The sequence below is a fragment of the Melospiza georgiana genome, chromosome 3 (assembly GCF_028018845.1).
Source record: "Melospiza georgiana isolate bMelGeo1 chromosome 3, bMelGeo1.pri, whole genome shotgun sequence".
Lineage (NCBI taxonomy): Eukaryota > Metazoa > Chordata > Aves > Passeriformes > Passerellidae > Melospiza > Melospiza georgiana.
The window spans coordinates 104,216,637-104,236,813 of record NC_080432.1 but is presented as its reverse complement, the minus strand read 5'-3'; the positions used below and the strand labels follow the sequence as shown (position 1 = coordinate 104,236,813).

Below are 20,177 nucleotides of genomic sequence, written 5' to 3'. Positions count from 1 at the left end.
AGTAGTTTGTTTTTTTGAAAGCAGACTGTGCTCAAACATCAATCCTGCAAGTTAAAGCTCTTTTCATCAAGGTTTACTATTAATTCATACTAAAGTAAAAGTAAATAAAGTGAAGATTTTTAAAAGCAAAGATCTGTGGGGAAGTAGCTGTTGAAAGATGTATGAGGTTTGTTACTACTATGTTTATTGCCACATTCTTGTGAGAGTAGGACATGGTATATAAAATAAATAAAATTTAACTATGGAGATACCAGGAAGGCTCTCCATGGGCAGCATGAGCCCTCAGCTCTGGCAACTCTCAGCATGATTGAACCTTAAATGTCAAAAGTTTGACTGAGAACATTGTAAGAAATTAAAATGGTTGTCTAAACTATATTCAAGTCCCTTATGTATTTCATTATGAAAAAGCGTGTCTGCAGAACAACTGAGAGAAGGAATGTAGTAATGTAATTTCTGCATGCTAGATGTTTATTTTCCTGGTATTATATGATTCTTGCATTTTAAGAAGGTTTAATGCAATTAACTTTGACTTCAGTACATTTAAATTGCATCCTTTCTAAGTATTTCTTGTCAGCAGTCACCCATGAGAGAGAAGTTTATTAAATTAGCAAGAGAGTAAGAAAGATTTTAAAACAAGTTATGACAGAGAATTCTCTTTGAAAAAAATACCGAGAAAACAATTTTGGCCAGAGAAAAACTTCCTTGTCCTTTTGAGTCTAATGATTTCCTCAACAATAACATGGTTATTACAAAGTTGAACTTCGAATCAAAGTGGATCTTTGATTCTGTACACACATTGGAACACCTCTATTGTCCAGGGGAGGCAATTCATGTGGTGAAGTGCTTAGGAGTCAAACCTAGACTCAAAAATAGCTTTTGGATTCCTGCCTCTGATAGGCACCAAACAATTTTAAATACTTAGTCTCTATCAGGACAGATTTGGAAAATTTTGATGAATGCATCAATTAATGACAATTGAAAGTTAATTTGCTTTCAAAAAAGGAAGGGCTGTACAAGGAACCAGGGGCATCTTAAGACAGAGGTTGACCCATTGATGATCCATAATGTTATCTGCACCAACAGGACTAAATCTGATGAAATACAAGAATTCCATGACGTCCCAGATATAAACCAGACCAATTACTGTGAGTCTGTGAAGTAAAAACTGCTCACAGAAGCTAGCATAAACATGTGATAGCACAGAATCCAGACCAAAACCCTTTCTGAACCAGTCTCTTCATCAGATTCCTATCCCAGCATGTCAGAAGAGCAGCAAGAGTGGGAAATGCAAGTTAACACTCTAAAGCAGAGGTCAGACTGACCCCACTCACTGGCACAGCAACTTCCACTGCAGGGACAGGACTGACCTTTTGCAACAATGACCTGTTGCATACTGCAGCATCACTGGAAGTTCTGAATCTCAGAGCCCTGATACTGTTCTTCTCAATTAACCATGACTATTCAAAAACAGGAATAAACCCCTCATACAGGCATTTAATTATTCAAAGCCAAACATTTATCCCAAGCACAGCCTTTTTTGGAAGAGGATATGGCTGCAATAAAAGCACAAACAAGAAGATGAAGGAAAAAAAATATATAAAGCATTCACTTTCACCAATATCAAAGATTATACATGGACCCCAGCAGCCTTCACTAATGTATTTCATATGCATTTCTTTGGTGGAAGGTTAAGCAATAACCAAATGCTCTTGCAAACTTCCTCCCCACTGTGTTGGCACATCTGCATAGTCACTGGATAATGCCAAAGAGGCAGAAGGAAGAGACAAGGTTACATGCACAAGAGGCTGGGGGAGATAGAAAGGCTTAGATTGGATTAGATAGGTTGCTGCTGAATAGAAAATTCCACCCTCAATACCACAGCAATGGGAGCTGATGTTCAGATCATTAAAACAGTCAAAATAAAGGTATAGGCAGAGTCATGTGAATGAACACTGAATGGACATGGTATTAAAATATCTGCAAATACACTCTGGAAGCAGCAGGTTCCATAGGCAGCTTTTCACCATATTCAGCTTTATACAGAGAAGTCACATAAGGAAACAGGATACAGAAGGCAGCTTTCCATAACATCATATCATACCATCATATCATATTCTGTTACTTCCTGAAGTTATTTTCATGTCTGATTTATCATGGAAAATACAGGTAAATGATTCCATATGTCTTCTCTGACCTCCAGGTGATCCTGCTTAGAAGCCCCAGACCTTTCCACTCTCCACAGATCTCTGTTACTTCTGAATTGTGAGGAAGAGTTCACATCCTTAAAGATGTGAAATGTGACAAAAATTAAGCAAACACTCAGGAAAACCTCAGGCATTTGCACACATTTAAACACAACCACCAAACCAATCTCCCAAGAAAACCTTCAGAGTGCTGGATTTAAAAAGTAGAGTGCAGGTGCATCTATTGAACAGTGCACCCTCTCCTCTTCCATCACTCTTATTTACCCATTTCATTTCTAATAAAAACATATCAGCTCTGAAACTGAGGAATGTGTATGCATCTACTACCACAGCATATGCTTGCACTGTGACAGAAGCAAAGTATTAACAAGATAGAAATTCCTGTGAGCATTACCTATCTCCCTTCATAACCATTTTATGGAGCTCATAAACAAACTGTTTCCCCCCATACTCACTTTCTGCAGCCTCCCTTTTTTGTCACTTTTGATTGAAATTTGCCACACTTTGACTGAAATTTGAAATAATCTCCTTGGATCATGCTTTTAATTTTTCAGCCAAGTGCTATGCACAGCTTTTAGCTGTAATAGTAACAGATTGCCCAAGGACACACACAATGAGTCATGGAAAGAGTAAGGATTTCCTGGCTCTTAATCCAATGCTCAGACAAGGCCTCTCATGTTTCCAATTTTCAGGAGCCAGCAGGTAGGGAGAAGAGAAGACAAAAGAAAAAAAAGATGGGAGGGAGTCTTTCTCAGGTAAGCAAAATAGTCAACCAGAAAAAAATCTGCACAAGATCTTCTCAGTTCCAGATAACTGATGTATGAGTAATCACAGAATCTGCTGAAGAGCTTATATTTGATTTTAAAAAAAATGCAATTGATAGAACAGAGGAAATACGTCAATCAGCAGGAAAAAGACACCAAAAAATTCTTAAAGCAGAAAGAAAAGAACAAGTTTGCTCAATAAGCCTGGAAACAGAAGAGAAAGGAACTTTACTTCCTTTCAGGGCAAAGGGATTTGGAAGCTTGCTCCCAAATAGGAGTGTAGGTAGCAACATTAGCATATGCCCACCAGAGAACTGTGAAATAATCTGGGGGTTGTGAACATGGAATTAGGTGACATAAACCAGTTCTCACCTGAACACACTCCAGAAACACTGTGTGTTACTCTTAGGAAGCTGATTCCCCTCAAGACCAACTATAATTAGCAAAAGATGAGGAAGATTCAAGAGACAAATAAAGAGTTGATGTATCAGCATCCCCAAAATAACTAATAACCATCCTAATAATGCCACCTACTCCAAAACACTATGCAACTGTTTACAAGACCCATTATGTCACAAAAGAACAGGAAAATAATATTTCATCCCCATAAAAGTAGGCCACCCATCACATTCTGAAAAGGGATCCAAGCAAAAAAAAAACAGATTATGATACAAGTTGTACTCATTTATCACTGCAAAGCACAGCTCACACATGGGCTTCTTTGACAGCACCCTGGATAACTGGCTGAAATAAAATCCATTTCAAAAATGAAATATCTGTTAAAACACTGGTGTCAGACAAAGCCATTAACTGCACAAGTGTATGGGATACGTAGGGACTGCTTGTCTCATTGGGCTGGGATAATGCAGTTATTTAGAGACTACCATCAAACCAATATTCACTCCTGACCTCTCCATCACAGCAGAGACCCAGAGCAACATCTAAGAGGTGTAATCAACCCTACACCTCAGAAATTGAATGGCTTCTTTGGGTTCCCAGTTAAACAGCTGACTGCAACAACAGCCACCACCATGGAGAGCAAGCCATGTCAGCAGAGGGTGAGAAGCGAGTGAGGCAGGAGGCAGCTCCTTGCAGGCTCTCAGAGACACACAAGCACTGAGCAGCACAGCATCAGCCTGCACGGTGCCCGAGGCCCTGCTGACAAAAGACACTAAAAGGCTGAGGTACTCAATGTCCTTTTTGCCTCAATCTTTGCTGATCATCAGCCTGCAAGAATCCCAGGCCCCTGAGACCAGCAGGGAAGACTCGCCCTTCATGAAGGAGGACCAGGTAACAGAACATAGTGGATACACATCTGCATCAGGAAAAGTGCTGCTAGCAAGTTGAGGGAACTCATCCCTCACCCAAATCAGCACTGGTAAGGTCACATCTGGACTGGTGAGTCCAGGTCTGGGCTCCCCAGTACAAGAAAGATATGGACTTAATGAAGTGAGGAAAAGGCTAAAAACAGGCTAAGAAGAGACCATGAGGATGACTAAGATATTGGAGTGCCTTTCCTGTGAGGAGAGGCTGAGAGCTGGGACTCTTCAGCCTGGACAAGAGAAGGTCCAGGGGGATCATATCAATGTGTAAAAATACCTGATGGGAGAGGGTGAAGATGAGAGAGTCAGACTCTTCCCAGTAGTGCCTACTGACAGGGCAAGAGGCAACAGGCACAAATAAAAGAGCATGAAATTCCTTCTGAACACTTTGACTGCAAGAGGGCACAACACTGGCACAGGCTGCCCAGGGAGGCTGTGGAATCTCCATCCTTGAGATTAATACCCAACTGAGTGTGGTCCTGGGTAACCTGCTCTAGTTGTCTGTGCTTTAGCAGGGGGATATCAAGAGGTCATGTCCAACCTCAATGACTCTGTGACTCTAAATGTATTTCTGCTGCATGCATTTTTTAAGTGAATCAGCTAACTAACAAAGTTCAGTAGTTCTAAGGCATCCTTGAACACAAATGGTTCAAATGTTTTGTAAAACTTACAAACTGGATTTTGTCTACTCTGCTCTTTTTGGGGGGTTTAGACAGTGCAAATTTCACATTCCCTCTTAATTTTGATGCCTAAGCTTCTTTTTAGAAATCAATCTCCTTCATTCATTTGAAAGATATTTTAGTCAAATATGGACAGAAAATGCTTCTGAATTAATCCTTATCTTGCAGTTTTGGTTGCCTTCTCTTCTCCCCTTCTCCTTTGCAACCTCTTTATACTACAATATAGTATGAATCTGTCCTTCAGCTTATGGCTCCATATAGTACATATTATTCTCTTCAAGCTTCTTTTCCTTCTCCATTCTTTTTCTTTGTCTGTTTCCCAGCCACTGAATACTTTCTAGTTTCAGAGGAAAATAACAATTAGCTTTTATTATTATGAGACCTTTTCTTGTACTGATAAAAATCTTATTATGCAAAACAAACCTAGAACAATTTCTTTAACAATGACATTTTCATGTTCATTTTGAACTTTTTTTTAGAAAACATTAATGACCTTCAAGAAGAATCAATTTTTCAGATTCTTTCTTCCAATTCTTTTTCCTATTTTTTAAATTCAATTTTACCATCAAGGACAAATATATATGAACAAAGTATACACTGGAGAGATATCTCCCTGGAGGCATCACTTTGGATTACTGAAGTATAATTATTACAGCACATTGGTCTGCTCTAAGACTTCTAAAATACTGTTTAAAATATCTTCCTTAGGGCAAGGCCACTAAAAAATATGCTGTTGAACTGCAATTGCCTGCATTATAAAAAAAAATTAGCATTTCCCCAAGTTCAGTGAATGAAAAATAGTATAAATTAGTAGAAATGTAGAAAGATGATTATCAAGAACATGTTAGAAATGTTCCAAAGCTGAGGATCACAGCATGACCTTAAGGTTTGAAAGAAATAACCTGAAGTTCTTAAAAATTTTACCAGCTTTATAAGATAAACACTAAGAACTACCAAAGATCAACACCAGGCACTTAACATTTCTGCATGAAAACCTTTAATAAACCTGTACTGAGTGGAAAAAATAAAAATGAAAAATTGTTTGCCTCAAACTTCTAAAACAATCATTCTCCTAGACTTCTCACTAAACCCCTTGCTGCTTGACACACAACCTGAACAGAAATTTTTTATTCACTTTGAACATCTGCCACCTCATTTTACTCACTTTGCATCCTGAATTTAGGCATCTTATACAAAATTCTATTGTGCTGCATATACAACTAAAAACAACTCTCAAGAGGGATTTTGATCCCAAAAACCTTAAATTGCCTTACTAAGCCAAATTAAATGAGCATGGTTGCTTCCATGTGCAAGGGTTACTTATATAATGTGACTGATCCTCCCTACCTTTACTGATTTAAAAGAATTAACTGCCCCTTAGCTTGCTTTTTAAAATAGAGGCTTGTAATCTTTAAATCTCAGAGATCTTTCCAAAAACGTAATTTTTTCACATTACAGATTTTTTATGCACAGTCACAGATACATGTCCACTGTGCATTACACGAAGTCCAGCTATAGGAAAAAATGTTTTGCACTTTTCCCTATCTTCTATCTCTGGCTGATCTTCTTTTTCCCAACTATAAAGCACAAATAAAGCCTGTTTAAAAAACAGAAAGACTGAAAAACAGAAGGAAAGAAAAGCACAGACCTTGAACACCAGGAGTAAAATTAAATTAGTTAACTGCTAGAAGCATGAAGCATTAATGAAATAGAAATAGAGAATTTTTCCCTTATGAGGAACATTTATTCAGTGTTAATTAAATTCTTTTATTCAAAATCTATACTTACCCAAGTGTAAAAATATTATATCATATCAATAACTGCAGAATGTAAGCAAGTACTACATTACAAGCATCTTTTCCCCATCTAGTGGAGTGAGGCCTTTAAATCATTTATACTGATTGAAGTCTTCAAGTAAAGGACAAAAAAACCCAACAGAGAACCCTCTGCATGAACCAGCAGCCACAGCTATTAATTCAGTTGTCTAACAAACAGCTATTGGAGATTAGCTTCAAGCATTTCCTTGCAAAGTTCACATGCAATAGTGTTAATGAGGAACTTTCAGAGTCTGCAATAATTATTTCCCTACAATATATCCAGCTGGCTGGTTTATTCATTTGCAGGCCAGTTCTGCACCACTGAAGCCAAAAAGAGTTTTGATATTAACTTCAAAAGGTTCAGGTCCTTGCCTACAATGTGGAGCTATCACCACAAACGCTTCAGGTAATTTCTGTAATACCACACAAACTAATTAAAGCAAAGCTGCCACCACTAAAGAACCACCACTAGAATTTTTAAGCTTACAAGATGAGGAAAAGGCTCCTAAGTCTTCAATTGGACACCCCAAATGACTGCCTAACTTTAAATCCACTCAGTATTTGTTCATTTGAATGAGAACTCTAGGTAATCCAAAGTCCTGTCAATTTTTATTGGAATGGTGAAAACTGGACTGACAAGTCACTTCTGCATAAACAGAGTAGCATGTGAGATTAAGATAATTTCTTTACATGAAATTCTTTTTCTGTGGCTTGCATCTTCTTCAAGATGATTACCTTGTTGTAAAAAAATAGTATGGGGTTGTTTTGAGAATCATACTGGAATCATATTGAATATTTAATCATATTAAATATGCAATATTTAATCAGGCAGTCAGTTGCTTTGTAAATTATCAGAATGTAGGCTGGGAAAGGAGTATAATCCAACAGTGACACTGCACTTTGCAAGTATTAGTACTTTAACCAGTATCAGTATTGTTGTAAAAGAGTCCCTCTTGACTTCTTCATTGTTTTGTATTAGGAATGCATGCCCTGCCTTTGCAGGAAAGGCTTACATAAAATGATTAGCTATGAAGTGTCACCAGGGTTTTCTCCAGCTTCTGAGCTACACCTAAAAAATACATAAACACTGTCTCACTTCTGACAGCTCATTTTAACTAAGTTACAGGAGCACAATCATTTCCAGGTGGAATCAGAGCTTTGCTTCATCTAAATCTAGTGTTGTAGATACAACCTTGTTGAGCAGAGTCCTCAGAAGATAATGTAATTACCAGGCAAATGGGAGAACGGTCTCTCCCCAAACCCCTCACACCGGAGTGGCCTAAAAATGTAGAATGAGACTCAGTAGGTCTAAATCAATCTTAGCATTGAGCAATACAGCTCTGACACATAAAAGCATACAGAACAGAATACAGTAAGTTTCACAGACATTATTTAGTCACATTATACATCCTACCTTAAAATAGGAAAAGCAGTCACGTAAAGGAATATATCCTCAGGACAATCATGCAGAATAGACACTTCTGATTAATTTGACTAGTCATTAGCTACTGCTCCACAAAAATACAGCTGAAAATGCATTTCCTTTCTGTGCAAGCAGAGAAGGCAAACTGAAATATGATAGGAAGGCTTCTGTGTGTTCAGGAGATCTTTTTTTTTAAAGTTAAAGAAGCACAATTGATTCTACTTTGCTACAAAGAAGGATATAAAGCCCTGTTGTTCCCCCCTCCCACACCTGAAAGAAAGAAAATACAACTAGGTAACGGTAAGCATTAAAAGTTAGTGTCTAAACAGGGAAAAAGTGCAAGAATTAAAGAGCTGTCTGCTCATAAATGGCATGGAAACAAAGCAAATTTCTATCTAATAAAAATGAGAAAGTAACATGAATACTCATCAGCGCATAAAACTCAAAATGGTTAACAAACTGGGAAACAAGACAGAATTTAACTTCTGTAAATCTAGCAAATGATGAATGAAATAGACTTTGTATGAAAACATGAAATATAAAGTCAGCAGCAAGCTCTCTGGTGAGTAAAGATAGAAATCTGCTAGCTAGTCACCCCCCATTACACAATAATAGCCTTTTTTTAATTTGGTGGGACATATGAAAATAGGAAATATGACAAAGACTGGAGCATCAACAGCAAGAAAACCTTTCTATTTAAAGCTGAATTATGCAGTTATTGATAAGAAGCAGAACAAGGGTCAGCAATACCAGTCACAGGAAGTGAGAACATCTGAACAGTAAAACATTCAGTCATTTTCAGGATAATATTTAGAAATGCCATGCATTCTGGAAGAACTTAGAAGTGGACTGAGTAGCCAAAACAGTCAGTACAATTAAAATAACATCTTCATTTGTACAAATTTTCAGGCAAGATTCTTTTCCATGCAAGGTGAGGTGCTTAATACTTTTTTTTCTTCTATTTTCCATATAAAACTCAAGCTCACTAAAAGCAACAGAAGAAATATAGCTCCCTGATCTGGTTTCATTTATCTACAGTGCCATAGCTCACAAAAATAATGGAGACTGGGAACTGGTGTTTTAAAATAGTCTCTTTCTCTATACACCATGCTTTTATAGTTTACATTAGCTATATAGGAATACAGGTTTTTTTCTTTAGGAATAATATTTTTTTCTTTCTTTCCTTCCATAAGGCAGAATCACTTCCTATTTTACTTGTCAGGCTTCTGGGAGACAGATGAAGAAACTTTAACCAAAAATGCCTGGCAAAAGTCCAAACAGCAATCACATTCTGCCCACCCAACATTGCCTGTGATCTCACTCTGCTACGGCATCTTCAGATTTCTGCAAGTTTTTCTACATATTGCTAAATGGTTGCCACATTTCACCTCAAGGCATGACAGCTTTCTATTGGATGCTAAACAGTCTCCTTATTTCAGTAAGTTGTGTTAATGCTTACACACCCTTTTGCCCTTCTCTTTCCTCCCACGGGAATATTCCAAATCTTATTTTAGCAGCTCTATAAAATGCATTGGCTGAGATACCTCCACACACTCCCATGTGTAAACCAGCTTCCTTTGTATCAAAAGCAGTGGAGCTATTACAAAGAAATATTCACAAAACTTTGATCTTTTCTATAGATCAAAGCAGCAAACAACTTAGAGAAGGAAATAATCTTGTCCTTTTTTTGGCCAGTCAATGAGAACATCACCAGCCTAGTAAAAGGGTAGTTGGTCTATCTCATCTCTTACACTTCAGGTTTCTCCCTACCCCTGGACACACAGCGCTCTGTCCTGTTCCCCATGCCATGTCCATTCTAGCTTTTCTAAATCCAAACAGAGTTTTCTTCTTTAAGAAGCAGAAGCTTTCAAGCAGGACCATTTGTCATCAGCCACCACCCCCGGAACAGACCTATGATTTAAGCACAAAGATTTAGAGCACACTACTCTCTACTGACATTGCAACAGAATGATGGGCTTCTGCTTCTGAGGGAAGGCAAATTGTATGTTTCTCACTGGAGGCATTACTGACTTCTTCACCAAAAGATCCATTCCAGACTCATTTTCAACTGACAATAAAAAGAGGAGAACTTAACAGCCCTCTTCCTTTTTGTCCACCATGTAGTTCATCATAGTCAAGTCATCGATTCAATTATTATGCTCTGGGTTTACAGCCTTCTGTTTATTTCTCCATTTGTCTCCTTGAAGACATTATTACTGTTTCCAGCTCTTGAACGTGTAACACTCCTGAGCTGCTCTAAGTGCCTTGGCAAGCTGACCTGTCTGTTAATAAAACGCTAGGATTTATTGACAACCTCCCTCAGGAGTCCTCAAAATCTTATAATTTGTGAAAACATCATATCTGCTCCAGCCTATAGCTGAAATCTAAGAGAGTTGTATCCATCTGTTTTTAAAGCACTTTTAAAACTACTAAGAATCATCCTTATAAATACATCTTTTATTCTGCAGAGCTTTCTGGACTCCTCAAGTAGCTTCAAAGCTTCTATCCAGACTCTTAATGGAAATGAACAATGTTGTAGCTTTCCATAACAACACACATTCACAAAACACACAGCATAACAACATGAACTCCTAAGGAAAATCTCCATTATAGAACCATTGTTATCCAATGACTCAGGATCATTTTTAAAGAAAAAGAGCTCTTTGTAGCTGATAATGTGATTTCTGTGCATTTTTAGCTACAATATTGACACTTGCACCTCACATAAATCAAGCTATTAATTGCAATCTGGGTAAAGCTAAGATTATCTCAGAGATGCCAAGGTTTTGGAGGGAAGCAGCCTTATACAAACCACGCTGAACATGTATTGCAGTATTTGGTTGCGCACAGGTCTAAATATATCTTTTCAGCAGAGCTTGTTTCTCAGTCACAAACAGCCTCAATTAATAAATAGGAATGGATGGTCTAGCAGTATATCAGACCTCCCATAAGACTTCTTTATGTATATATTCAGGTACATAAAACACGGGTATTTGTCTTTTCCTCAGTGTGGTACCTATTGATAAAGACAAACTCTCAATTTCTGCTTAATTGTGCATTACCTACACAACTACTCAATCATTAGGACATAACAACTACACTTTTAGATTTCAGACTTGGAAAAATCAGAAGGTTCACAATAGATGAAAACTGGAAAAATTAGTTCTGTCTTCACCCCTTTCAAGCAGTTTATTCACAGGCTATACCAGGCCATCTAAGCAGGATCCCTGCAATTAATTGTACATTCACATCTAAATGGTAAATGCCTGTATTGGTTTTGCATAGCAAGGTTTTGGTAGCAGGAGGCTTCAGGGGTGGCTTCTGTGAGCCACAGCTGGTCAAGGCAGAGCCCATCAGTGGTGGTGGCTGTGCCTCTGGGATAACAGCCTTGAGAAGGGGGAAAAACCCTGTTCAACAATCTGGGAAAGAGGAGTGAGCCTCTGTGGGAGGAACAGCTCTGCAGACACCAAGGTCAGTGAAGGAGGAGGAGAGGAGGTGTTCCAGGTACTGGAGCAGAGGTTCCCATGCAGCCTGTGGAGGAACCTGTGCCAGAGCAGGTGGATGCTTTCAGGATGCAGCGACCCTATGGGAAGCCTGTGCTGGAGCAGGCTCCTGGAAGGACTTGTGGATAGAGAAGCCCACACAGGAGCAGGTTTGCTGGCAGGGCTTGTCACCTCATGGAAGGGATCCACACTGGAGCAGGGGAAATGTGTGAGAGTCCTCTGCCTGAGAAGGAAGGAGCAGCAAAGACCACATGGGATGAACTCACCATGGCCCCCATTCTCCACATCCTTGCACTGCTAGGAGGAGCTGTCAAAGAACTGAGAATATATTCAACCTGAAAAGGGGGGACTTGGGGGTAAACATTTTCAAGATTTTGTTTTATCTCTCTGTACTTATCCTACTCTGATTAGATTGTTAGTAAATTCAGTTGATTTCCCCAAGTCAAATCTGTTTTAGATTGTTAGTAAATTCAGTTAATTTCCCCAAGTCAAATCTGTTTTGGCCATGACAGTAGCTGGTGAGTGATTTCCTCCCATCCTTTCATTGACCCAGGAGCTGTTCATTGCAGTTTCCTGTCCAGCTAAGGAGGGGAGTGATAAAGCAGCTTTGGTGGGCAACCAGGGTCAAACCCCCACGATGACATATCTTTCCTTAGAAAAGAGCATCTTTTCTAAGAAAACTGCTTTGAACTGTGTTACTACATGCTTATGCAGCAGGTGGTTTTTGCTATATTCTAGGCAAAGGGAATTGCAGAAATGAATTGTTCTTTCAAAAGATCTTCCCTCTCAAGCAGCAGGAAACCATACTTCCAGAGCAGGCACTTGCCTGCATCTACATGTTCACTGCTTCTTACTTGGAGCACATGGGGTTTTTTGTAATTTAATCTCCTTCTGTTTATGATAAGTGCAGGTTCACTCTCTCTTAATTTCCTCTTTACTGGAGAACTGCCTTGGAAGAAAAGAACAATTTACCCTTTCCGAGAAACTGATGACAAATTCTGAATCTTGGTTTAGAGCCACTGCTGTCAAGGTTCTGATTTTCCACCACTGAGCACTGAAAGGATCACAAAATCTTGTGCTTCCACAAGTAAGCTTGGCTTGCATTTTTCCTATTCATAGCTTCAGTTCGGATTTGCACATGATTGATTTCGTTCTGTTTCAGGCCAATATAAATGGGCAGGTCCTTCCCATTAGAGGAGATGTAGCCATGCCACATATTAGATAAGGGAAATAATACCTTCCCATTAGCATGACCAAAGCAGCTACAGATATCTCAAAACCATAGCCTAGAAATGTGAGCCTGTGCTGCAGATATGGAAGAGTCATATAGGGACACACAAGGACACATGGACATTTTTCAGTAAGGTCCTGCATATACAGAACTGAACAGTTCTCAGTCAGGAGACATTATGCTTTAATAAACTGCATGTAGAATAGTATGAAACATTTTTGGTACAGTTTCAACAAGAAGGTAAAAATACTAATTATAGTTCAACTAAAAAACTGTTCTCTTTGAGACTGAGGTTAACAACAAACAAAAAGGATAGTCTCAACATATACACCTGAATGCTCCAGAGACACTTTTAAAAGATAGCTTACAGTGAACACCAAGTAAGATAACCTGAGTGACATAATATAAATCAACTCAATATGGAATAATTAAGCAGCAGACAAAATAATAATTTCTTAATTGAACATAGAAATTTCTATAATTCTGCAAAGCAGTATTCAGACTTGTCTTTGAAACACTAACTCTCTTAATATCATTTGCTCTTGGCAGCATTTATTCATAATTTCATATTTTAATTTGTTAATAGAGTTTTAGAATTTTTGTCTTAATTACTCTGCAGTGTTTCAATAGATTTATTATGGCTCTTATTAAATGCAAAAACATGAAAAAACTCCTAAATATATACACGATAAGTTCTTTTCTTTAAAAGCTGCTGAAATGTTTGTATACATGTTTTACAAAACTACATCTGCTTTCAAATATAAGGTTTAGGTACTTCTTTCCCATTTAAAATAAATAATTTGAAATTAAACTTTAAAACTTACACATAATCATCACAAATAAAACAGAAAAAAAATCCATTCTGTGTCTTCCTGGAAACCTATCCGAGTTAGTCAAAACTACAAAAAGCACATAGCAGGTACTTTTATAGTAACCTGCAAAAATCAAAACATCATTATTTTGGGTAAAATCCGAGTAGCCAAAAGAGGCTGGCACTAAATATTCTGAGTTTGTTCACTGTAGTTTACATTATATAGAATCAGTCTGCTAAGGAAAACAAACATGACTGAATTTGAACAGATTACAATGTATTTGCAGTGGTTGCTTCATAATATTGTCAATGTTAATGCAAAAATTTCAGAGACATAGGCAGTTGCAAACTTGAGAGAAAAATTTTTAAAAAAATTGTACTGTGTCTAGGAACTCATCATTTGTCTGTGAAATACTATAGAATATACATATTCAGGCCTCTAATTCATTTTGTAGGAGATCTTCACTAAGCAGGCAATAGCCTGTGATTTAAAAAAATGTTTAAAGGGATAATAAGCCATTTTACTGCATAAATTCACTTATTTATTTTTCCTTTCTGGCAAAGTTTAATAAAAGACACAATATTTTGAAAGCCATTTCTTCACTCCTAATATTTTCTTTTATTGTATTTTTATCCTCCTTTGCTGCTGTTTGACAGTGCTCCAAAGGAGTGGAATCCAGCTTAAAAGAATACGTGCATCTTCTCTAGCACCAAATGCCCAGAACAAATGGAAAAGCTGAACAGATTTTTGTAAATTTTACTCAGCTGTTAGCTTCAAAAAGGATTGTCAAAAGACACAGATGCATCTGTTATCTTCAGCTAACTTCTTGCAAGAAATGATTTTGAAATTGCTTTTCATATATATAGTGACACACAAAACATAAAAGTATTGATATTAAAAACCACCAAATATCAAGGGACACTTTAGTTTGGACCAAGCATAGACCTGAGAGACAGCAGTAATTTTATATTTTGTTTTCCATGACCCTTTTGATACTCATACACTACAGCTACTAAACGATAATGAATACTGTATTTATTCATTCTTATATTTTCTGAGCAACTGATATTCTGTATTTCTAAACCATCTTGTCTATAGTAAGTTTTCTGCACTGTATTAAGAGACTAAATGACAGAGAATTGACAGGCTGTTCTATGAGAAACCCTGGGTTTTCCTTCTTTTTTGAAAGCAAAGTAACTGCAAATGAGTTTTTCCTTCAGAGACACCACCAGGGATTCTTACTGCAATAGTAGAATAAACAGTTTTTTGTTTTTTCTTAAACAGTGGCTTCACTTCTCTTAACCAAAGCAGACACTGTGCTGAAAGCTATCAGGGGCACTGGATGCACCTCCAAAAACTATCAAGAGCTATTTGAAACAAAATTTTGAAGCAGCTCAGCAGTTCTTAATCACAATCTTCCTTCAATTTCACACAACCGTAAAAGTAAAAATAAAACCATGATCTGTTTAACTCTGAAAACTGTTGTTTACAGTCTGTGGCCTTATGAATAGTGCCTTGATAGGCCAAGTAAAATGTCTGGTTTCTCACAACAACAGCAGTGAGAGAAAATGTGCTCAACAGCCCCATATATCATCATAAGAATTCAATATCCAGGACATTTTCTGTTCACTGTGCTTGAATTCAGAGAAAGACGAGATAAGGTTAGAAAAACACAGCAGAGATTACTTGTCACTTTAAAGCATCTCCCTGTGTTAACTGTTCTGTGCTGTAGGCTCTGAAACACCAACACAGCCTCCGAGACTGTGCTCAGAAGCAGCACTGTGGTAAAGTACATCATAACTCAAGCGGGTGCTAGCTACAAGTGTTTGCAAGTATTAAGAATAATACACAAAGTAAAGCCCAGCCATTCCTAAAGCAAAGGGCTGACAGCTCAGGTGGGTGGACAGCCATATAGATTGAGTGTGTAACAAGGTAACCCAGCTTTCTGTGCAGAGTCATGGAGCTGAAGAGAAAGCGGCAAAACAGCGCTCAGAGCAAAAGCAAACGAAAAAAATTAATCTTTTCTAGTAGCAAACTCCTCTCTCCCTTCTTACTGCTTTTCTCATTGCTCCAGGGTATCAAGTGCCTCAGTCAATCCTATTACCTTGAGCTGAGACATCCTTAGTATGGGTGAGGGATTACAAGCCTGGGAAGGTACAAGTCAGGGCTGAAAAACCGTGTTCTCCAGTAAACCCAGGAGCTGCCATCAACCAGCAAGAAACAGAGTCCTTCAGAGTTTACAGGCTCAGGCTTCCTAAGATTTAACTCTCTATAGCCCACCAAAAAAATGTCACTGCAATTGTTGAGTTGAAATGAGAGCTGAGCCAAAGACAACCTAGTATCCAGGCTCAACACCCTGGGAAACTTATGAGCTGGCTGTAGTGAGCACCTCAAACTCAGCAGAGCTATGTAGCACAGCCTGCTGCTGCTCTTCTCTCCCAGGCTCCTCTAGCAACATAAATCACACTGAAAGATCTTTACAGGGTCAAAACCAAATTGAAAAGTGATTTCAAATATTATGTTACTAAGCAGTAGCACACCAATGGAAAATAAAATGTAATTTATGTCTCAGCACTGATACAGAGTCTGCTAAGCTAGTCCCAGAGAGTACTTCCAGAGCACAAGGCAGAACAGAGTTTATTACAGATTATTAGCAACTAAGCAGATTTCCTTTGTGTGCTTTTTACAGCCTAAGCATCACCCAATGCAGATGCATACCAACTAAAATTTTGGCTTGTCAACACTGCAGTACTGTAATATAATTGGGAGAGAGGGTAAATACCTTCTCAAAAAGCATGGGTGTCAATTAGATCATTTTTGGTTACCTAATGAAAAAACCTGGATTTTTAAAAGCTCCTGCGACAGGGTATCGGGAGTTAAACTGTAACTTTTAGATCATTACATTAGAGCTGTCTGTTAGATACATTTCCAAATACTGTATGAAAACATCAAGAAAAGCACCAGTGGAAAGCAGTGGTCCATTTAACTCCTCACCATGTGTCCAACTGTGGAAACACATATAAATGAAAGGAGAAAACTCTGGCACTTTATGGGGTTGTTTTTCCCTTCTAATTCCTCCAGCATTCAGTTGCAGGAACCTGGCCCCTGTCGAACAAGACAGCCACTGTTCCACTGTGTAGATAACAGGGAACTCTGCAATTATTTTCAGTTAAAATACAAGTTTCATTGTAATATGGAATTAAAATGTTTTAAATTTTTCTAGACAACTGCCAGATTAAGGTCTACCACAAAATAAAGCATAGCTAGCTTTTTCATTTTGCCATTACTCCATTAAGATACATGAAATATCAGTTTTCAATTAGTGCCCTTTTATTATTCCCTTTTTGGCTCACAATCTTCACTATTTTGGATGCAACATGATCTTATGCCCAGGCAACAGCACAATTTAGTATCATTATTCAAGCTCTCTTCAGATCTTGCCAGCTTTTTCCAAGAAAAATACAAAAAACTAGGATCTGTAATTCTAGTATTCGCTGAACATGAAGAAGCAAGCCAGAAAAAAATCCCCAAAATTATAAGGCTGGCAAACCATTATAAAGCATCAGGGAAAAGCCTGGGCAAGCTTTGTTTCTGCTTCTTGGATTCACTAACTGAGATCCAAACAAGGTTTATAAAGATAAAAATAAATAAAACAATATTTTACTGGACAGTGTTTGGCCTCTAGGGCAAACACTTGGTGATATTGACTGTCTGCCAAGGAGAGTGACAGTTGGAGTCACAGAATTTTATCAAAAAAGCCATTTTCCTTTCCTCCCACTTGGCAAAATAGAACATGATCTTAGCAGAGCAGGTTTCTAACTTGGGCTTTTCAAAAACTGCAAAGTGTGTTGCTGTGAAAGACAGGACATGGTCACATTGCCAACTTTGACACACAGGCAGGAAAACCACGATCTGTGCAGGCCAGTGCTCAGTAAATGAGCTTAGCCCAGTACTGTTTGCTTTCATCTGTTGCACAGAAATCTGGGGTTGAAAGGCCATGGTCACAGGGTCTCCAGGGGATGATGATGTCCCACCCCATGGCTGACATAACCCTATGCTTCCAGGACCTGTATCATGCACCTCAAGGGCAATGGTTTCTTTACAGACGTAGCCTCACAAAGCTAAAATTACCCAGGAGCAACTGAGCACAATCATCCAGAGTCAGCCAAGGAAAAAAAGAAAAGTCTGATGTTTTGTGTACTCTGAGGTAAAAACACCAGCTGACAGACATCTATCACTTCCTGTCTCTACCCCATGCACAAATCAAAGGGAATCCCAAATACACAACATGGGACTGAGTATGCACAGAAACAATACAGGACACACAGCCTCGGCACACAGGAAGAGACTCCCACTTAACCTGTCTTGGGTAAAGCAGGGAAGACTTTACCACAGATTATTGGTAATGTAAGAGACAAGGAATACATCCTCTTGGATTAGACAACAAAAATGTTCACTTCTTAATAGGAAACATGAACTACTCAGCTGCATGGATTACTACTGCTGGCCAATCCTTGAAATTTATAATTATTGGCATCCAGGAGATTCTTCCATTTTATGGCCTCTGAATGTACAACCCAGTAACAATTCTGACTTTGTCTATTAAAATAACATTGAAGCAATCAGTGGCTGCTGCTGTACCCAAGTGACCACCATGTACAGATTCCCTGTTTCCAAGCACACAAGATGCAAAGTGAGAAACAATGCAGGCACCTATTTCCTAAAGCAGAAGTTTTCAGCAGCTGTACATCAGTGTAACTCTCTTAAAGTCAATGACTTGATTTTGTTTTACAACCACTTTTTTGCTACAAAATCTACCAAAAGACTACTTTTCAGTAAACATAGCTCAGGAACACTAATTAGAGGTGCCTTAAGTACAAACAGGAAATACAGACTATGAAGAGAGGCTACCTGGTTTCATGTTACAAACGGTTAAGAACACTCAGTCCCACTAAGATGATGATTCTTTCATAGCTGCCAGAACAAACACAGACTCAGCACACTTCCTGCTCAACAGCTGGTTATTTAAGTTTTGCATCAATACTCAACCTACAGACTATGTAACTACGGGGGGGAAGACAGAAGCATCATTAAAAGGCTGAGCTGCTATGTCATATCATCATGAATTCAGTTGTCTCTGTTGCATTTGTAAAAATCATACCCTCCAACCACATTACAAAAGAAATAAAAATCACAATTTACCATGCCTGCAACAATGTTTGCTTTGGAAAATTTCTAGGATTGCTGAGAACTTCCAAAGTAACATACAGAAGAATGTTTTCACCACTGGAAATCTTTATGTTGTTGCTGAGGATTTTTTTTAAGCCTGAAAGACTTTTTGTAATTATTCTAGCTACTGTAGCCTAAATTTGATGAAATTTCTTTAAATTTCATCACTTTAAACTGTAACGAACTGATTAAAAATCCAATGGCATTTCCCACCTTGGTCTACATTTTAAAATAACAGAGAGTCATACAACTACAGAAGACAAGCCCTCTGAAAGGGTTTATGGTCCCCAGGTATCTCTCTTTTTCAAAAGTAACACGTTTCTAATGAAACAGAAGCTGTTCCTTACCTGAAAAGAGTTCATGCATCGAAGTGAAGGTGGCAGAGATGTGGTACTCAGACCCAGTATCAACAATAATTCCAAACATGTTTCTGATGGAAACTTTAAAGGATGAACTCCCATATCATCTTCCCATGCATCAGCAAGCCTATAGAGTTAAAAAAAGCTTCTTAATTTTCTTAAAATAAATCTAAACCATAAGTTTCAATTGTGTAAGTATTCAAATGTGTCATATTACTGTGATAAAAAATTCCCTTCATGTTTTCCATGTAAAAGTCAAAGATCAGTGTGTTTTACCAGAAAAACACTGTGCATTTAGATAAAGTGCCTTACCCATACCACCAATATCTTTCAAAAATATACATAATGTGAAAGGAAAACTTAGCCTATTTTAGAAAAATTCACTCATGTTTCTAATTCAGTTTCATTACTTGTGAATAAAATTTAATCTGTCACTTGTAATTTCCCATTATACAATGATTTTACACATAGAGTATTCTTTGCAGTACTTTAATATATATATTAATATATAATTATATAATGCCTCCACTTTTTAGTTTGTTTCTAGAAAGATTCCCTTCCATTTTGAAGACAGGAGGTCAGACATGATTTTCAAAACTGATGTTCATTATGCTCACTGGGAACTCACTAACAGTCTACACAAAGCAAAAATCAATCCCAGTTCATCTTCTACAGATTTTTTATTTGGATGTAGTAAAAGTTATTTCTAGAGTTACTCATAAAAACAACATTTCAGAAGCATATTCCTGTAAACTGCTCCCACTATCACATGCTGAAGAACAAGATTAGTTCAACAAGATTTACTCAAAATACAAGATCATTCTGCTTCCTAT

The 20,177-nt window shown here is 37.9% G+C and overlaps 1 protein-coding gene across 1 annotated transcript in view; it reads right to left on the bottom strand.

The window, feature by feature from the left end:
- Nucleotides 1–20,177, bottom strand: part of UBE3D (ubiquitin protein ligase E3D) — a 75,641-nt gene that overhangs the window by 12,360 nt on the left and 43,104 nt on the right. Inside the window, exon 9 of the mRNA XM_058021487.1 lies at nucleotides 19,333–19,471. Coding sequence (XP_057877470.1) covers nucleotides 19,333–19,471 — 139 coding nt within the window. The remainder of the gene's footprint in view (nucleotides 1–19,332; nucleotides 19,472–20,177) is intronic.